Source organism: Lagopus muta, chromosome 2, assembly GCF_023343835.1.
Source record: "Lagopus muta isolate bLagMut1 chromosome 2, bLagMut1 primary, whole genome shotgun sequence".
Classification (NCBI taxonomy): Eukaryota; Metazoa; Chordata; class Aves; order Galliformes; family Phasianidae; genus Lagopus; species Lagopus muta.
In genome coordinates, this window is record NC_064434.1 from 47595935 (window position 1) to 47617249 (window position 21315).

The window sequence follows — 21315 nt, forward strand, 5'->3', positions numbered from 1 at the left end:
GAATGGAACTGGGTGCCCTGACCTCCATGAGAGCAGTGTATTGGCTGTAACATAAATTAGGATTTCTTCCCTTTCTCCCATTGCTTGTCCAGCCCCCGCAGCGCAGTGCTGTCAAAAGCAGGTGCTGGAAGAGACCTACAGTGGGACAGTGATGCTGACATCAGTACATGCTACCTGTTGCTTCTCACTTGCCCATAACTCTCCTTTCCCTGTAATACAAATAAGCTTAGTCCTACATAGTTTTTTTTTGACAAATTTGTCAGTATCATCCTTCTTTGTATTACATTCATTTACACTCTATGAATTCTCAGAGCTGGTAATAATTCAATGACTGTGTCAACAGCTCTTCTAAGCATCCAAGGACAGGGCTCTTCAGAGTCAGCTGATTTTAAGACATGTAATTTATCAGCTGCACTCTAGTCTGTCCTTTGGCTCTTCTAATCCAATCTGTTTCCCCTTTGCAAACAGCAAGAGCATGTGAGACTTGAGCTTCTGTGCAAGCTGTGTGACCTCTCTGTGCCTGGTCTCTTCAGCTGCAACATTACAGGGGCTTAGATGTTCCAAACCCCAGGAGACTGTACTTGGGTAATGTGAGAGGCAACCAGTGAGCCTGCCTGAGCAGACAAACCCACAAGAGGTGGAAGATGGGAAGCATTATTATCTCAGTGTTATAGATGAGAATTTAAGACAAACTGCAATTGAGTGATTTACGTAAGATTACACTAGGTGTCTGTCAGAGCCAGAAGAGCCATCAGTTTTTGATATCTTAGATTAATATTTAATAACTAATATTAATATTTAATAACTAACAATATTGATTTAATATAACCAAAAGTCCTGACTACCATTTCCAGTGCTGGTGATTTTCCAAGATAAGCTCTGCCCCTCCTACACACTGAAGCTCCCTTCAGCTAGGCTGCTGACAGATCTGGTAGCTGTTAGCTGTTTTTGTCTTTGCTCACCTAGGCCTGTGAATAGACCGCTGGCACTTATGGGAGCACTATATTCCATTACTGATCTGTGGGCACACTAGTTCCATCAGCCTTTCAACTCTGATTAACAGGAGTAATTAATTGTACACTGATGAGGGCTTGCGGTGACTAAGCCCTCTGCAGTTAGGTGAGCAGCATGTAGATACTGGAAGGCAAACTGTGAAGAAAGAAAGAAAACAGGAAAAAAAAGCCATGTGGACTTCTGTTCCTTCAAAATGACCTTTCAGTACTGGTCCTTTATATTTTCATTTCCTTTATTTTGTTCTTTCTCTTATTTGTTCTGAAAGGAATCAGGCATTCTTTGGGAAGTTATTCATATGCAAAAAGTTTTTGCATTGGGATTCATCTGATAAGGTCCACAGAGGAGACTTATTTACACTGACAGGTTGGCAGCCAGACAACCTCTCAATTTTCTAAATGAAAGGAGAGTAGCAGCAGGACATCTCCTACTCTCTTGCTTTTCAGCACTGGAAGGAAACCAAAATCTGCCAAGGAGCAGTTCTGGGGTGCCAGCTCTTTAGAAGATGAAGAAATGCATGGGCACTGAGAATACAACATAAGGTTTGCCTTCTGTGAGAACCAATGCAGATAAGTGACATTCAGGTTGACAGTTTTTGGAGGTTGAGAACCTTGATTATCAGATACAGTTTGCTTGCTTCTTTTCAGCATAAATTCCAAACGTGAAATAATCTAAATGGATTTTGAATTCTTGTTTGTGAAAGTCAAGAATGAAGACTAGTTCAGTTTTATATTCTAGCCTGTAATCAACGTGGGAACACTGCCATTTCCTTCAAACAAACCCACAGGGAAAGAGAGTACAAGTACCTCAAAAACCTGGTTCCCCCATATATCAGTGGTGTGACTGTCAGACTAATAACACCAAGTCCTAGGCTCAGCTGCGATCACTGCTTCTGTGTTTGTCCAGATACAGTAACATATGTATGTTTTAACTCCTGCCGTGTGTTTTAAACAAGAACACGTAAGTCAAATCAGTGCAGCAGAAAAAAAGTCACTTATTGATTTCTGCCTTTGCCAGGCACCAGCAAAAAAAATCTACTGCCCAGGTGCAGCATAGCCTGTATCAGAGCATCTCAGAGGAACAAGATTTCAATTAACACAATAGCAAATTGTAAGTTATCACAGCTTGCTATTAATACAAGAGTCCTGCACTGACAAATAAGTGTATGCCCTTATTGTAGCAGGCCATATCTCTCTGTGCTGAATACTTCTGCACATGGACTCACTGCCGCCTGGGTGAGTTTTAAGTATGCTTTTTGCAGAGACATAACTGCCATTAAACTTGGTATTCCTCCTGATGATACTAAGGGCACTAGGAAAAATATATAGTAAAGGAATACATGGCTATGTTTCAGAAAGTGTTTTAAGTGGAAAGGGTTGTAGTATGGAGATGATACATGTCATGGTCGCTTACATGTGTTCCAACTCATCTTGCTCTTTTGCATTAATGGATAAAATAGTGTTGATACTTGAAAATAGGTAGCTTCTTGTGTTAACTGCATACCTGTTTGATCATACCTTTTCTCCATGGCTGGTTGCCTTGTTGAAGCTGCTGCCTGCTTTCCTGACCAGTGCACATACCTGACATCTCTGCTCTACTTGTTCCTGCTGCAGCTGTTTGCTAGAGCTCATGTTCTTAAAAAGAAGGCTGCAGACTTCATTGATGTTGCCATGGTCATAAAATTGAGATAAATTAGTATGATGCCCTGTAGAAGGTCAGAAGTCACTTCTTGGTCACACAAATGTCACTGCAGCCTAATAGCAGTGAAAATAATTAACACCCCTGCCCAGGTTCATTGTTTCTGTACATTTTACAGAATCACAGGGTTTGGAAGGGACCTGTGGAGATTATCAAGTCCAACCCCTATGCTAAAGTAAGTTCCCTACAGCAAGTAACCCAGGAAAGCGTGCAGGCAGGTTTTGAATATCTCCAGAGAAAAATACTACACAAACTCTCTGGGCAGCTTGTTCCAGGATTCTGTTACCCTCACTGCAGCGTGCTTTCTCATGTTCAGATGGAACTTTCCGTGTTCCAAACTGTGCTCATTGCCCCTTGTTCTGTCGTTGGGCACCGCAGAAAAGGGCCTGGCCACATCTTCTTGACTCCAACCCTTTACATATTTGTAAGGACAGATACGACCCCCTCCCAGACTTCTTCAGGCTGAACAGCCCCAAGTCTCTCAGCCTTTCCTCATAAGGCAGGTGCTCCTCGCCCCTCGTCATTTCTGTGACCCTCTGTTGGACTCTACCTAGAAGTTCCCAGTTTTCTTGAACAGAGAAGCCCAGAACTGGACACAGTACTCCAGATGTGTCCTCACCAGGGCAGAATAGAGAGGGAAGATCACCTCCCTCAACCTGCTGACAGTGCTGTTTTTAATGCACCCCATGGTACTGTTGCCCTTCTTGGTCACAAGGGTACTCTGCTGGCTTATGGCATTCAGTAAAGCTGGTGCTTTAAAGACTTAACTAGAAAAATGTTCTGTTGCTTTTCATTCAATCTTCATTGTGTATTCTGATATGCATTTTATTGGATGGCTTTACGATCTTACAGTAATGTTAAAATAAGTTTGTTTTTCATAGTACACAAAGGGAAGCCCTTCCCTGTCCTTTGCATAGTCACTAGGTTATTTGTCATATGAGGAGAGGTGATTGTCAGGCACATGTCTAAAAGAATATTATCCTTTTGAAGTGAATTACTTTATGGAGCCTAGAGCAACTGCTTTTAGTAGCCATGAGCACTGCTGATGCCACCAGCGTGAGCCCACCTGCCCAATCCAGGCAGCTGGTAAACAATGAGCAGATCACAAATGATCATTAGGGCATGGATGAACATTTTTCAGGGGGAACCAGTGTGTCATGCAGAGTTCACACTGCTAAATTGGACTGGGTCAGAATCCCAGTGTGAAAACATGACCTGCATGTTTTCTGGTCCAACTGCCATTTGCCTGTCTTTGTTAAATGGTAATAGACCAAACACTGTAAATATCATTGAAGTCTGTGATCTGGAAATAGTGTTCATATACAATAGCTTTCATACACTCTTTGTAGGAAGCAAAAAGTCCTTTTATTATTGCAGTGGGAGTTTTTGGACATGATACCTGGAGCAGGAGGCCTAATATCTTAAAGACTAAAGTTTCAAAAACCAGGTTACTTTCAAAATCAGTGCTGCTATGAGACAAAAGCAAAGGTAACTGGTAGGGTTAAAAAAGAAGGATGTGATACATCTTTCAAGAATGAAGCCTACAGTAGTTTTTCTACATCAAAAAATAAAGTCTTGCTGTATTAGCCCATATAATCCAGTGTCAAACCCAAAAGCAGATAAATTAATGTAGTAGAGATGGTGAACAACTCAAACTTTGGCTAATTCTCTGACTCAGGTATATAGCTGGTAAGAATTTTAAGTACAAAGAATTTTTTAAGCAATATCATTGTGTTTTAAAATATATTATTAAGGGAAACTAACACACTCATCACAGTTCTTTCCTTCCTTAAATATGATTCTTATTGGTTATGGCTGACTTTGTCACTGTCCAAAGGAGCAGCTAAACTGTACTGGCATCTCATATCTAAATGTTAATAGTTGAATTGCACCTTGCTGCTCATGCTGATGATCAAGGAGATAAATTAAATGTTAAAATGTAAGGTAAACTTAGTGATGCTTGGAAAGATACTTGCTGCCTTTGTCAATCTCTGCCTTTTGTTGGAGTTCTGGACCTGGAGGTGGATGAGGGATGAGAGCTCAGAGGATGCCAGCTAGTGAGCTACCTTGCAGGTCTAAGAAGGAGGAATTAAATGTTCGTATGAGAAAAAGGCATTTTTTGAGGTTTCATTAATAAAACCAGAGAAGGAATGGATAGGAAAGTAGACCTGAGAGGTTACTCATGTTATTGGTGGCCCAGTAGGAAGGCAGCATGAGGGAAGAGAGGAGATATTCAGAGCAAGCCCTTGTCAGAGCAAGCATTAGGCTGACAAGCTTGTATCCTAAGGGTATGTGCACTTATTGCAAGAAACAGCAAAAAAAAGCTTTTTAAATCCTAGGCAAGGAAAGGCTTCGGGCTTCAGGCTTTTTCAGTCAGTACTGCAGAAAATCCCAGAGGGACAGATTTCCACAGGGGAAGCTGCTGTGCAAGGAGACACCAAAGCAAGACAGGGGGAAAACTGGAACGTGCATATTCAAATATTTATGAGATAGATGACCTGAAAAATTCACCTTGGAGGAAGTTTGATTTCATGCAGTTTTCCAGTCACATGATCAAACTCATGCAATGAGCAATTTTTACTTTTACTTTTTAGACCATAAGCCTGGGACTTGAGGCTCTCACCTGCTCATTTTCCTCACGTCCAGATTGGCTTTAAGCAAACACAACCACAAAACAAGTGTAGTTAGATATAAAGCCTTGCAGTCTCCTAGTATGTGAAAATAACTACTGTTCAGCTGAGGCTATCAAAATATTGTGGTATTTCAGCAGTGTAGTATTTTAAATGTAGCTCTTTGAGTGTCTCTGAATAACACTCCAGCCACTATTCAGATCAGAAGAATTATCCTTCACTTCCTTTTACTCCCATCTAAATAAAACATACGTGTGAAACCACACTTTTCCAAGTTTTCATGTTACAGCACGAAATTGCCTTCTATCTTTCACTGAAGCAAAAGTGTAAGATTAAAATACTGAATGCATGTTGGATTACCCTGTGGTTATGCAGGTTATACTCCCAGCATGGTCTTCCTGTATCCAGTCCCAGCTATATCTCGGCCATCCTTACTACTTCTTTTTCATTCACATTTTCTCTTTTGCAACGAATGGAGAATCAGGCTTGTGATGGAGGGTTGTTGTCCAATCCTTCTATCAAAAACAAGTGAGGTTTGAATCCAAGGGAAGGTCTATGATTTTATGACAGAGTAATAAATGGTAAAATGTCATCCAATCTGAAATGAATAGGGAAAAAATAATTTCATTCAGTAGGAAAATTGTTACCTGTCAATCTCTCACTCTTTAAGAACCTATTGATATGTAGGTTGCTCTGAAAGTAATGCCTCCTATTTATTAACATGAAAACTACAAAAGGTACAAAGAGTGCAATAGCACTACTTGACAGAGGAAATTTTCAGCTGCAAAACATTATTTTTCAATATGGTCACCACCACCAGCTGTGCATTTTTGCCACTGAAAAATAAGAACTGTTAATTTTATGATATGATAGCTGTTCAGAACATGGCTTGTCTTTCACCTCTCTGTTACCACTGCTGAAATGTACCACCCACTGCCTCACTGTGTTTACATCCACTGTTTGGTCTCCATAAATGTTTATCAAGTGTCAGTGAACATCAGTGAGTATAATTTCTTCCATGTGGAGGACTTCAGTTCCACACCTTTGTTTCATATGCATCTTCATGTCAGGTGCCATTTTGTCTAACTGCTCCTCTGCTGCCATCAGTCACATGTCAGCTACATGTAATAGAAGGTTCATGGTGGGAAGGTTCAACCTCTACTGTCATACCACCAACATCCACCTCTGATGTTGTAGGCCAGGACCATAAAATAGGAGGAATTTTCAGCAGGCCTCATAGTTTATTTTGCACTGTATAAGCACATTTCTGTGAAGGTACCTCTTGGGACCTACTGAAGTCCCAATTCCTACAGTTGAATTTATTGCTAGGGCTCAAGGTCTCTTCCTCTGGCTTTCAAGAGCAGCAGCAACATGGTTGAGGAAGATAGGAGTCACAGAGTTAGCAGGAGTGTTTGCAGTTCTCTGTATGCTAATGATATTACAAGTGGCTGAGGCATTTGACCTGCACTGGCTGTAGAACTTAATTTTTTTAATTGATTTTTTGAAAGAGCCCTGAATTGTTGTCAAGTATCAGCATATAGAGAATCAGCTGCATAGCAATGAGGAGAGGAAAGAGGAAGGTAAAGGGGAGCGGCTGCTGAAAGAGCCCCAGAAATCTGGGCTCATGTAACTTGCTGAACATTGTCAAATGGCAGCATGTCAAATGGAAGGTGCTGTCCTGAGGGGTGTCAAGCTGATCACTAGGGCAGATACAGGGATCTAGTATGCTTTTCTACTTGAATTTAACAAAACAGGTTGGCAAAGCAAAGATAAAGCTGCAGAGGACATGTAGGTGAAAGTGTACAAAGGAGGAGAGTGGTATGAAAGAGAAGCAGGAAAAAGGGAGAGAGAATTATTGGAAGGTGTATTTCACATTCAAGCACTGGAATTTTCCAGAGTGCAAATCAAGTCAATCCTAGGAGACACTGGAGCGTGTGTTTCAAAGACACAAAATAATCTGTTGTAAGAGTTCTTAAAGGCCTGTTGATACCAGACCCCCTTTTGAAAGAGTATTCTTTCCAACAACTAGTCTTAATTCTTCACCTAACACTGTACTTGCAATAGGTAAAGACATCTATTGGCATCACAGAATAAGGATGATAACAAATAATGTTGTGAATGGCTGGTGTGTGGACAAAGACATCTCTCATCAATTTCTTCTGCATGCCCTAAGGCAGAAAGTTTGTACTAAGAGCAGAGAATGTAAAGCCACAAAACAAAATGAAATCCATACATCATGACTAATGACTTGTTGCAATATTATTTTATTCAATTTTAATTTATTTTCATACCTGTGAAGGGCAGCTTATTTTCTTTTTGAAGATAAATACTGAACTAAAATTCAGTGTAATATCTGTATGTGGTAACACTTGTGCAATATGTAAGTTACAGTGTCCGAAGACTCTCTGTGGTTTTCCATGAAAATTTGGAGAGCCAGAGAAATGAAGAACAGAAAAGCTAAATGAAAGAATGGCATTTTGAAGCCTTCTGCTAGCAGACTTGTGACCACAGTTGGTAGTACTTGGGGATTGACAGAGATCTGATGATCAGTCTGTAAAATTACAGTACTCACAGAATTCTACAAGGTATTCCTAGCTCTTGTGGAAGCCAAATGTCATTGCTGACAAGGTAGATAAGCTGTCTCTTCTGGTGTGGATGTGCAGGTATGGTTTCAGCAGGTGAACGTGCATGTCCAGCAGCATCGTTGTGTACCAGTACTAGCTTCATTCTCCACTTCTCCCTTTGCCATCTGTCTATAATAGTCAGTTTTATGCCATGATTTCATTCTTATTATTTTATTGCTCAGCCTAGTCCTTGCAACTAGAAACCCACAGCTGTGTGAACTTCTCAAAAAACCTCATACATCTGAGCTGCCCCACATAAATTTCTCCTGAAACCTGTGTGCTCACATTATGTGCCATATCTTACTGTCAGTGGTAAGTTGGGTGAAGGGGCTGAGCCTTCACAGCAAAAATAGATTTCACAATTTATAGATCTGCTCTAAAGGATGTGTAAGCTGGAAGCATCATAGGTAGCTTAGATTCTCTACTGTTGTGCATCTTGAGGGGCCATTAGCCCTCTGGGCAAGGCAGATGTAACTCAGCCTTGCCCAGATTGTGTTCAACTAGGCACATCACTGCAGAAAATTGGGGACATAATTAAAAAAAAAAAAAAAAAAAAAAAAAGCGAAGAATGTTAATTGAAGTATCAAGGAATGGGAACAATTAGAGGATATTCAGTATGCTTTCATTCTTGCCTGATGGGCTTGCAGAACCCTCAGCTTTCTCTTCAACAGTTCAGTGATCAGCAGCAGCTACTTCCTTTTCCATCAAGTTCACATGCGTGTTCATCACCTGTGATTTATATTTCAAAAAAAAATCTGATCACACTACCTGACGCTTTTCTTATTTCTAGATGCCACAGAACATTTTATGAGAGTTCTTATATTAACTTCATTTCCTGAAAGCTTACTATTCCACTTCTTTCTCAGTCTGGGGCTGTGTTACTGTTGCTGGCAAACAGGATTTCATACTTATCCATCACCTTCTTTATGAGGAAGTTTGAGTCTTCCACACTGAAATTGAGGTAACATGTCTACTCTGAGAGGGTCAGATAGCTTGCTTGTGCATTTGACTGTCGGATCTCCCATGATATACCTTCATACTGTCTGTGTTGATGAGTTTTCTATGAGATATGAAATTGCTAAGGTGACCCTTAATTTTGGAATGGTTTCCTCTTCTTGAAGCATTGTACTGATGCGTTACTCAACATTAGACACACCAGTACAGCTCTTTCATATTCAAAATATCAAAAAGACACTGTCTCTGTGCTTTTTAGCTCTCAGTACTCTGTCACATGTGTTGCGGGAAATGCCCAGGTGTTGATTTGGCCATACCAAGAGGAGAAAGCCCTAGTTGGCATAATTAATGTTGGGCTGTTAATGCTGGTAGAAAAAAAAAAAGTACTGCACAGCTCCTGTCACTGTGGGTGTCCTGAGGAGAAAAAGCATGATGAGATGATGAGTATGTCTGTACAGTGCTATAGAAAGGGCTATCAAATCATTCTGTGAAACTGTGCTATATGTGGTGGGCCAGAATTTTCCCATTTTGATCTACCCAGTGTAGCAGAGCTACATTTGGGCTGTATGAGCATGCCTGTGTATGAGAAATGGTGTCATACAGTCACATGCTCAGAACACTACTTGCTATCAGGTCCTTCCACAAATGCTTTCACATCCAGATCCTCATTATCTATTTCCTAATGCACATAAATTTAAGATTTATTTTCTCTTTACCCAGTATGGAGGATTCTTCTTCATTGTTTCTGTGGTGTCCCAGATTGCTCTCTATTTATTTAACTATAAGGATGTATAATGCTATTTTTAAATCTGGTTGTTCAATATTAAGAATGTTAAATTTCCAGAGGTCCAAGGAAGACCCCACTGTTGTAGGTATACTACAGATACACCAAAATATTGCTTGATCCAAACAGATTCTTATTAAAAAAAAAAAAAAAATCTGGCCTGATTTCTAACTTTAATGCTCATTTGGATAACTCATTCAGAATTATGTGATAATGGATAGCCAGCTCTTCAGATGAACTGCCTGTAAATGCCTAGTTGAGTGTATTTGTGATACCTTATGCCAGTAAATCAGCATGGTTCAGTGATGTTTTATGCTTTTAGCAATACACATCAATGTATGATCATGCTACGGTCATAGGCTCTAAACATCTTTTTAAAAATATTTTTGATCATTGTAGACACAACATTGAGATTTTTGGTGTGTGTAAATCCTGAAGGTATCATAACAGGCAAATTATTGAGTGTGCCAGTTCTGGGTGTTACTTGAAGTCATTGTGATTTACACGTTTCCCCATGCCTGCATTTTGCATTTTCTGTCTTCTTAACTGGGTTTACTCCTCCGTGGTGCATTTTGGAATTTCTGCCATGCATAAAACAACAGAAAGATATTCCCAAAGCATCTGTATTTCTTTAGGGATAATATTTAATTTAGGACTTTAACAAGTCGTATTCCAGTCCACCAGCAATGGGCTGAGGAAAGCTGTTACTGCACATAGGTCCTCCAAGAGGACTGAGTGCATATCGGTAACCTTTTGACAGAGGAAAATACCTCTAGAGATCATTGACCGTCTGTAGTCATATTCCTCTTGAGCCATTCATCACTAACATACTCTGAACTCTGCAGCTCTCTACTTGGCTCAGAGCAATAACATGAAACCGTGCAAAAAAGAGCATTCTATATACTTCCAGTTAACACTCTTAACTTCACATAATTCTGCCAGCAGTGCTGTTACATCCACTTTCCATCTTACTCTACTTAAGTCCCTCAACACTATTGCTAAACTAACAAGAATTGTCATTGTAATAGAGTACCTGTGTGCCTGTAGTGCTCATCTTACCTAAGAAAATTCTCCCCTTTTCAGTTACTAACCAGTAGCTTTTTCTTACCAAATAATATCTTTTAATATTCATCATCAGGAAAGTTTCTTTCTTAATAGCTATCTTTAGGTTTCTTAGTCCATGAGAACATGTTCTCTTAGTCATATACCACATGTTCTGTATGGTCCTTGCTTGGACAGGGCACCAGCACCTGCTGCAAGGCAGTGGTTCTGGGAGCTCCAACCCCTGTGTTGCCTGATCTAGTAGGGGTTTACATCCCGGGCTGAGTGAGTTGCTGCCTAAGAAGATGCAGATTTCAGTCACTGGTGTCTAATAGTGAGTTCACCCCCCAGCCTTTTCTTGGTAGCAATGGCGTTAGATTTTCTCTCCTCTGCCCAGTTCACAGTATGATTCATGGTAAAACTCTAGGAACTAATAGCTTTGTACTCTATCTGTGTCAAATTTGGTTTAAATTGGATCAGTGTTTTCAAATGTTATGAATGGGGAGCTGAGAAAAATACACATTCCTTGATTTCCTTACTCCTTTAAAGGTAAGGCTAAAAATTCAACTCATGTTGGATTTGCTTGATCTATGGTGGTTAATAATCATGGCAATTGGCATTCTTTTTTTTTCTGATTATCTCAGGCAAATCTCATGCTTTGGGAAATAAACTTTATAGGAATCATAAATAATAAGTTGGTAATTCCTTATTCACATCCCTCTCTGGGAGAGAAATGTCACAGAGCAGGTAGGTGGCTAGACCAACCCTTCATAATGAGTTGATGAAAGGAAAAGGAAAAGAAAGAAAACCTATGCATCCTGTTTCCTCTGCCCTATACAATTAACATTGTTTTTCTTAAGATTATTTCACTAGCTTTAAGTCTTGTGAATATGATTAAAGTGCCCAAGATCATCCAAGAGGATAAATAATTCATGCAAATTACATATTCATAAATGGTATTCAGAGATGTATACTGATGTCTTTACTTCAGATGAGCTTGTAAGATGGTTACTGGAAGGCTATGTTATGCCATGCTGGTTGGCTAAGTGTGTTTTAGTGGAGAGGATGTTCAAAATGACAAGAGTAGTTGGCAGCAGACAAACCTTCAGTTTGAGGTACTCAACATCTAGAAATTAAGGGTTACATGAACTACCTCTTTCTAAAGGACTAGCCAAATAAGTGTTAGTGTGGTAGCTGGAAACATTCTAGGAAGATGTTCAAACATCAGAGTGTTGGAACAGGCAGCAAAAATAAATAGTATCCCTTTCAAAACCAAAACTTCATGTTGATTGTGACTGGTAAGTAAGGCTTACTCCATAAGAAGGTGAAGATGCATTCCCATGACATAGCTGTCTCCTTGAGCTAGGCCTACAGCTGGTGTCCTGTGATTGCATCCTACTTCAGCAACACCATCTATTGGAGGTTCACTTCAACATGTACGCACTAGCCATGATCTGCAGGACATGCCAATTTCCCACTGAGGGAGAGGCAGCAGAAGGATAAGATCATAAGATCAACATAAGAGCATGAGAGCAGGCAGGATAAGATCAGGTGTTTGGAGAAAGCAAAAAGAATTAAGGTTATCTCAGCTCTCAGTCGGTTTGCAGAAAGCACTGAATAGAACAAACACAGTGCAGCTTATAGCAGTCATCCATAAAGTGAACAGAGTGTATGCAATGCTTTGTGAAGCAAGGTTGAAGGAAGACTTTTTCTCTGTTGCATGAATAATTAAATGGTGGTGGTTTGCCTTTAGGCCACATTACTTCCATGAAGTAGTTATCAGTAATACAGATAGATCTAAGGAAATAACAAACTATTCTGGGTCAAAGACTTAAAATCTCACAGAAGAAAGACAGTTATTTTGACCTTTCTGAGAGCTGGAAACCATTTACAACAAGCTTTATGTCCATTGAACCAGCAACTCAACAAAGCAGGAAACAAGCAAGTTTTTATTTTTCAGGCTTCTTGCTCCTGTCACAGAGTCACAGAACTGCAGGATAGCTGAGGACCTCTGGGTCCATCCAGCCCAGCCCCTCCTCAAGCTGGGAGAGCTGCTTGCCCAGGTCCCATGTCTGGACAGGTTTTGAACAGCTCCAAGGAGAAGACTCCACAGCCTCTGGGTAGCCTGTGCCAGTGCTCCGTCACCCACACAGCACAGAAGTGGTTCCTTGTAATCAGACAGTATAGTAATACAGAAAAGAGACCTATTACACCTGCACAGCATTGACTCCTTTTTACTGCTTCTCATCCCTCACCCTGCCTTAAGACTGGATGATTGCAAAGGCTGCAAAGAAGTGATGCTATTAATGGTGAAATTCCTTATCTGCAGGACTTTATATGCTATAATGTGTGAAAACGGAGAAGAAACAATTAGCCCATTGTTGTGTGTTCTAATTCAGGTTGCTGTTCAAAGCAGTGATAATTCTGATCTGATCCTCATCCTCTGTGAGACTTCTGCCTCTTTACCACTTGATTTTGGCACTCCCGGCAGGATAGAGCAGAAACAGGACGCCAGGCAGCTTTCCTTCTCCACGCTCCTATGTCACCTTCCCCTCTGCAAGCCTCCTGCATACATTTAGATTGCTTCTTCTGAGCTCTGTGCTGCAAAGTAGAAGGGGAGCCTAGTGTCTTTGATGATCCTGATCTAAATAGCAAGTTGTCATTTGAATTAAAAGATAGAGACTGCAGCAGATGAAAGAGAAGCAATATGCTTATTTTCTGGTCTAACAGAGCTGTTATTCCACTGGTGTCCCAAGCCTATATACAAATAATTGGGAATTTGCTGTCTTTTTTTTTTTTTTTTTTTTAAATTGTACCTCTGCATCTGTGTGGGTGAATGCGAAAGTGTTTTTGCACATGTACATATGCATTTTCAGTAGACACTGCACAGCTAAAGCCTCTTCTAATTTTCTCTAATTTATTTTTAATTTTGTAAACCCCCAGGGGTAAATCCTTGTTATATGCTGTAAAATCATCTCTTCTACAAAGCAGCTTATTTGTTGATTTTTAATTTGAGCCAGTAGAGGCAAAAAGCTATAGCTTTTTTTTTTTTCCGAACTCCAAGGGTTTCTCTGTATATATAACTGACAACTGTGTGTTTCACTGCAAAATTAGGTTAAAAAAAACTTAATCCTATCCTCTAAAGAAGAGAGTTTGTGTTTCTCTGTGCTAACAGTATGTTAGACTTCTGAATCTAAAAACATTCTTTATATGTGATTTAACTCTACAGTACATTTGGATTAGATTGAATATAAAAGCTCAAGTTTTCAAAGTATCCAAGTGCTGACAGAAGCTTTTGTTTTTTGAAAGGGAGTTTCCATCAGAAAATGGCAGTGTTTGGATGGCATTACTCCATGCACTCACATAAACACGTGTTCACCAGCACCAGTGTGTTCTGTTGGCTTGCAGGAAATGTTGCCTTCGAGCTAACCTGTGCTTGTCAGTTTGATTATTTGTTTTTATGACTGCCTGGAAGCCTTAGTCACAGTCCTTTTCAGATAATAACGAAAACACACAATCTGACACAATCTCTCCTGCTTTTACATTCAGTAGGAGAGATGTTTGTTTGCAAAACACCCATTATCTCATCCTAAACAGTCCATCTGGAATATGTCAGATGAATAATTCTAATGTTTTAAAATGCCTTACCAAGTAGTTCAGGTTTAGGCATCTACATTTGCTCCTTCATTCTAGAAGGCTTATAACTTGTATTACTCAATTTTGCTGTGATTTGTCATCAAAGCAAACTAAAAAAAAAAAAAAAAAAAAAGAAGACCATGTCTCTTTTTGTTTTGACTTTGAGTGATTTTCCCCCCTTTTAGGTTCTAGTGCAAAGCTGATATTTATTCCTGTTTAGGATGTAGACTTATGAATGAACCTCTTGATACCCTGAGCTTCTCATTGTAGTCTCCCCAAATTAAATAGAGGCTAATCTACCTAACTGTGAGTCTCATTACTCTTCTCTCTGTTGACACTGTATTCACTAAGGATGCCATCTGTGATCAGTGTCCAGAGGTCTTCTTCTGGCAGGCACATCACCACAGAAACCATTGCCTTCTACTCTGTATGAATGATTGCCTTTCAGTATGGTGAATTTGCTTCAGCCCCATCTCCAAACAAGGACTCCACCTACCTCCTTTTGGTTTTACATAGCTTTAAATTGACACCCACTGCAGATGATCATCTTCTGTCCCCTGCCCTATTTGCATAAACTCTCCCTCCATTTCAAGAGCAATTTAAATTAATTCCCTCCGTGAATTCTGATTACAGTACTGAAGAAACAGAGAATAGTGAACAACTGCTGTTCCCTATACTAACAGTGAGTCAAACATACGTGGCTTTTTCCTCAGGTAAAGCTTCAGATGAGTGGGTCAATTTTGCTGATACTTATGCAACTGATACATTAATGATCAAAGATAATAACAGTCCAAACAAAGGGACCCACGTCAGAAACCGAACGTTTCTTACATACCAGATATAATGAATTACAGCCTGGGAATGGAAGCAAAGACTAACTGTGTTCCACAGAGAAATGCAGTTCATGCACAAGATTTTTCTTCCAGGAACACATTCTCTGTTTTATTTCTGTCATGCTGAATGCCTGTACATCTCTCAGCTTTCCACTGGGTCAGACAAAGACACTTGCTGTGAAGCTAAACCATGTTCGTCAAAGCTGTATGGTGCCTGCATAAATTCATTTCATCGTTACCTTTTGCTCTGCAGAGACTTCTCAGCTCAACTTGATCTTTTGCAGGTGGGAACATCTCAGAGCTCTACATCAAAGATAAAACACCACTCGCCACTTATTTTTTTTTTTTTAATTTCTGTCATTAACCTAGAAAGGGTTGAAAAAGCAAAAGGGAGAATCATGAACATCAGCTAAAGTTTAAAAGATTTATTTCCCACCTATGGAAACCCTGACTTTACCCTTTAGCCAGAACACATGACCATGAATTCCTTTCCACGCCTAATTCATTTGTCTACATTTGAGCAGTATAGTGATCTGTGGTTGGAAATTGAAGTTGGAAAAAGGAATCATTGGCAAACCAAAGGCACCAAAATGTTCCTTGATATTTATTTATAGTCTTAGCCAAATGCAGTGTTCAGAGCTTGAGCCTGCTGTTTCTTTCTGCTCTGTAAGTGTGGGTCTTAGTGAAAACACCAGACTTAGGTGGGATTTTCACTTTTGGAATAAGGACTGCAATGACACTGGAAGCCTAATACTGCCTGATAATTTGATATCTTTGGTTTTTAAACATTCTCAAGATTCGCACTGAGGTGCCTTTTCAGCCTTTCCATTGCGTTGGTGTTTTTCAAATGGTATTATAAAGGTATTATGTGGGCAGCATAAAAATTAGAGAGAGTTTCATTACCTGGGAAGGATCTATCTGCATGCATTACACTGATTTTAGTAGGAGTTAGGACATCTCATCTTAAACGCTTTTTTGAAAACACCCTCCTAAATGATCTAAAAAATACAAAAAGATCTAAAACTTTCTGCATGCTCAAATCATCATAACAAATACATAAATTTACTTTTATTTCATGTCTGAAATGCATTGTTCCTGAATCACAGTATAAACAAAGGGAGGGAATTTCTGTTTAGTGAAATCTCTTGTATGAGTTGGTGGTGACAGTGGGATATGGGTGAATGTACCATTGAATCGTTCTTATTTAGTCTATAATAATTAGCTTCCTCAGCATCTTGTTTCTTCTATTTCTCCGCTGCCTGTTGAGAGAGAGGAAGAAATAGAAAAAGAGAAGAGAGAGGAGGAAGGAAAGAAGAACAGGAAGGAAAGATTTAACATTTATGATTTCACACTCAGTGTCATCATCACTGCAGCAAGTAATTAGGTTGTTGCCTAATAATATCTCCCTGTAAGTGTGTATATATGTGAGTATCTGTTAATGAACAAATGTCACATGATTCAGATGCTTTCTTCAGGTAAATATCCACTCAAGTCACTCAGTAGAGCCATGATTTAGCATCTCAGATTCTGAATGAACTGCTGAAATTATTATCCATTTTTCTGTGATTGCATCTGATTACATCTGAGATATTCCTGCACTATAGAAAGCCTGCCATTTCTTACAGTATAGTAGTACACATATCACCATTTGAACCAAAGAATGAACACACTTCTAATGATGGAAAATGGTGAGGGAGAGTTGGAAAGCCTGAACAAGTTTTAGTGCCAATTGATGGTAATGTTCCCTTTCTTCAATATTTTCCACCACCCATTTTGATGATCACAGACACTTAGAAGGGCTGCATCAATATGGACAAATCTCAAAATGGTGCATTTATTTCACTTGCAAGGCAGTTCTGTTTCTGACACTTTCCCAGTCAACCCCACTTGGATCCCTGTTAGGGCTGCACCCTCTCAAAGACTTAAAGCTTTACTGAGCTCACTATCAGTTTGCCCACTGTCATGCAAATAAGTAGCAGGTTTGCCTACCCCTCACTAATGAACATTTGCACTGGGAACCTAGCCTGGCGTGAAGACTCCTTTGACCTTTTGAAAGTTGTGGGTTTGATCAGCAGGTCGTATTGTTCTGTCAGTCTTCACATGATAGAAATTAAGTATGGGGTGATTGGCAGGGTTCCCATGCAAGGCATTACAGAACAAACCTTGCTCCTTCAGAAACTGGTCCTGGGAGCAGAGCAACCTGTCACACTGTCTGTCTGTTTCAGTGCAACCTTCCTCCAAACAGGTCAAATACTTTGGACCTCTAGGGTCATAATAGCTATCCTTTAATCAGGATCTGCCATCCACCCAAAAGGTATCCTATCGTTCTCATATTTCACGGTAGCTACAAATACTGGTAATCTCCCACTTGTGGCAAGGAGCATCTATCAGTATGTATGGAGAGTGTAAGTGTATATAATGAGAAGCTCTATTCTTTACTCTTTTATATATATATATATATATATGCATGCATAAAAATAGAGCTAAGAACACATTTAAAGTCTACTCAAGCTTTGCATGTTTTTCCTAGCATTGTTTATATCTCAATTGAAGTAACAGTCTGACCTTCACAAATTACTTTGCCAAGCTGTTTTGTAAAATATCTGCAAGACAAATAGGATATGCTAGTTTTCATTTCCTGGCACTACCTAGCTATACATGCATTTTCAACTGCATATTGTAACTGCAAGAGATCTTCTAGATAATTTCTCTTGATACGCAGATACCTTGTGCACATAAATCTGCCTCTTTTACATAATTATTCTTTTCTCCTTTTTTAACCTCAGGAGAAGAAAACTTGCTGGCAATTTTGAAAAGAAGATGGTGGAAGTACATGATCTTGGGGATAGTGGATATAGAAGCCAATTACCTGGTAGTAAAAGCTTATCAATACACCACTCTTACTAGTGTACAGGTAAGTACATAAAGGATATTCTTTTTCTGAGGTAATATAACAGCTTCTGTTGTCTTCAGTACACTGACAGTCGTTTCTTTCTATATCTTCTCTGTGCTTCCAATGCCATCTCATAAGATAATTTTTCATACTGCATTAGTTTTAGTACTCAATGTTTTCCAAACTCTACAAAAACATAGTGGCTTTCATTTTGTTCATCAGTGCTAAACCGCTCAATCACACTTTTACCCAATTACTTAATTTGCTCCTTCAAGGAACTGTTTCCAGATGGTATGACATATTTTTTTCTCACTTCATATTGTACTTGGAAAAAATGTAAGCGCTTCTTTTAGGATTTTGAAATCAGATCTGATTGTCAAATTTATCATTAAGTAAAACTAATGCAGCTGTGATAAAGTAATACAAGCAGAGAGATGCATTATGTTATATAATAGTTTAACTGCAGCTATCAAAGTGTGTCCCTTAAAATCTGAAAATGAAGTGAATAAAAACTATGGTGGAGGCTTCTCCAAAGATCAAACCTGTATGTTTTAAATACAGGTACCAAAGATGGAGCCTTCTTCCCATTTAAATACAGAAGTAAATAACAGAAACATTTTTAAGAGACTGGAAATTGTCTGTCTTGGGAAATCATTACATTCTTCATTGCTACTTGCTCTAAAGCAAACCTACTCCCTTTTTATGTTATCTGTAAATCACAGGGCAACACTACATAATGTTCAGTTTATTTTGTACCTTGTTTGCCTGGAGTTTGCTTCAGAAACAGTAAAATACTGGAGCAGCTCTTAAGTTCTGCAAAACCAAAGTTAATTAGGAATATATTTCTTTCATAGTTGAACAAGTTATATTGGAAAATACTGAATGTATTTAGCTCAATAAGAAACAAGAATAGAAAAAAAAAAATACCCTATGAATCCAAGGTTTATATGAGATATTCACAAATGCCTCTGTCGTCAGAGTACTGGTTTAAGAATTCTTCAAAATTTGTCCAGACAACATGATAATACTTTTAAGACTTATCCACATCATATTACCCAAGAATATCGTGTATATATATATATACCAGCAAAATGTATGCAGTTCCACTTTCTGTTTTGATAAAGGAATTTAAGAATATGTTTCAAGATTGCTGAATAATTTCATCAAAGTCTCTGATGAGCACCATGAGAGCTTACTCATGATTGCATTCACTGCCATCAAACCAGACTGATGCATTAGTTTCTCAAAAACAAGCTCAAATATCCCAATAGTTTTAAATTTTTTGCTCTTTTATGCTTTAATAAAAAGAAAAAGACAAAACAACAAAAGATGTTTCACTGTTTATATACACTAATTTATAACTAACTACATATATATATATATATTCTATATGCACCACAAGACAATTCCTCTTCACTCAGTGTGGCCCAGACGTGACAAAAAGTTGGACACCCATAGGTTAGTGGATGAGGTCATTTGTTCAGAACACTGAATTAAATGACAGATTTTGTGAGCTGTAGACAAAAAACATCCTATTTCAACTGAAGAAGAAACACTGGTATAACTGATATGAAATAAAAAATAAAAGATGTACAAAAGCAGGCTGCTCCTAGAATTAGAAAAAGCAAACATTCTGCTCTCTTCAGGAGAGGAAAATCCCCATTCTGCAAGAGCACTACTACATAAGAGGCCGTAAATGCTCACTGACACCAAATCTTCTTTGATGGAGAGAAAGTAAGTTTTTAATATTTTAGACTTACTAGAAGGTTGAAATTGACCCTTAGTAAATGAGAAATCTTGCAGTGTTTTTATAGTGGTGATACATGGACCATTTCATTAGGAAATCGGTTTTACAGCTTTTTCCACATCCCTGCTCCATCACACAAAACTAGCAAGTGAATGTAATGGGTTTGTGGTGCCTTTAGGAAGAAAAAAAAAAAAAAAAAAAGCTACTCCCAGCCAAAAAACAAAGTCTAACTGTAAAGCATTATATACCATTATTACAATTGATTTACAGTTCTCCTTTCATTGCACAACTGTGAGTACTCAGCATTTGTTTTCCAAGTAGCTCTAAACTCTCTGTACTCTTGAAGTTTCTGTTCTGAACTCCCATCTCTTTTTTTCCCCCAGTGGACATTGTCTTATTATGGTTTAGGGAAGAAGGCTGAAAATTTTGCCCTACTTTCCCACGCTTTTTTTATACTCAAATCTTTCTAATTGACACTTTAAACTTTTTTTGTTTTGTTTTGTTTTGTTTTGTTTTTTTAAGAGATTTTGGTTTGGGAAAACAGAATTCCCTGGTAAAACTTCCTAAAATATTTCATCAGTTTCCTTCAGAACCACAGTGAGCCAGGACACGCAAGCATAAGCCACAGATGGGTATGTTACCTACCCTTTGCTTTTGGATATCCTTCAGATTATTTCAAATCCTCAATTATTGTACAATTGATGTCTGAAAATTGTTGCTCAGTTCCACCATGACATCCAATGCACTGTTTACATTTCAGAATCCAAGGTTTCAGTCATTTGCTACAGATAAAATTCAAGATATCCTTTAGGTACCTGGAGTGCAATCCATGGGCAACTAGATTTAATAGAACAATTAAAAAAAAATGTATAAAAATCCACACCTGATTTTCTATATATAGCTAAAATGCTTGTAGACAGCTAGCACCCCTTGGTCTGCATATACTAACCTGATGCCAAGGGCATGGTCTTGGGATATGAGCAGTTCAGGTTGCTCCTTTGTAGCTTCAAGTTCATTCCTCATGTGCCTAGAGTGCTTCTGTATTTCCAGAACTTGCCACCTTAACATCTACTTCCATTTTAAAATTCAAAAGCCAAGTATTTTTGCACCAAAGTACCCTGAAGAACTCAATTTGTTAGATACGATCTTAGCATTTCTCAAGTGCTTACAGAAAGTCTGGAGTGCTTTCTAAATTGTAGATGTAGAGCCACTGTTTACATATAGTCGTAGCTGTTAAAACAGTAGCTGATATAAGGAGTTTGAGTTAATTCTATCTCAGCTGGAGACAACTGAAACTCAACCATTCTACATCAAGGAAAATCCTTAGAACAGCAATCCTGCAAGTGAAGACTGTCCTCTAAAGAGTTCATTTAAAATTTGAGAATACATCACATAGAAGGCGAAGTAGTTTGTCTGTGGACTAATTTAGACTTCCAAAAACACACTGTTCAAGAATTCCTAGAG

At 38.9% G+C, this 21315-nt stretch overlaps 1 protein-coding gene across 2 annotated transcripts in view; it reads left to right on the forward strand.

Annotated features, from left to right (window-relative positions):
- SLC35F1 (solute carrier family 35 member F1) overlaps positions 1–21315 on the forward strand; it is a 231385-nt gene that overhangs the window by 162600 nt on the left and 47470 nt on the right. For both annotated transcript variants that reach the window (XM_048935986.1, XM_048935985.1), the window contains exon 3: positions 17998–18125. In XM_048935986.1, coding sequence (XP_048791943.1) covers positions 17998–18125 — 128 coding nt within the window. The remainder of the gene's footprint in view (positions 1–17997; positions 18126–21315) is intronic.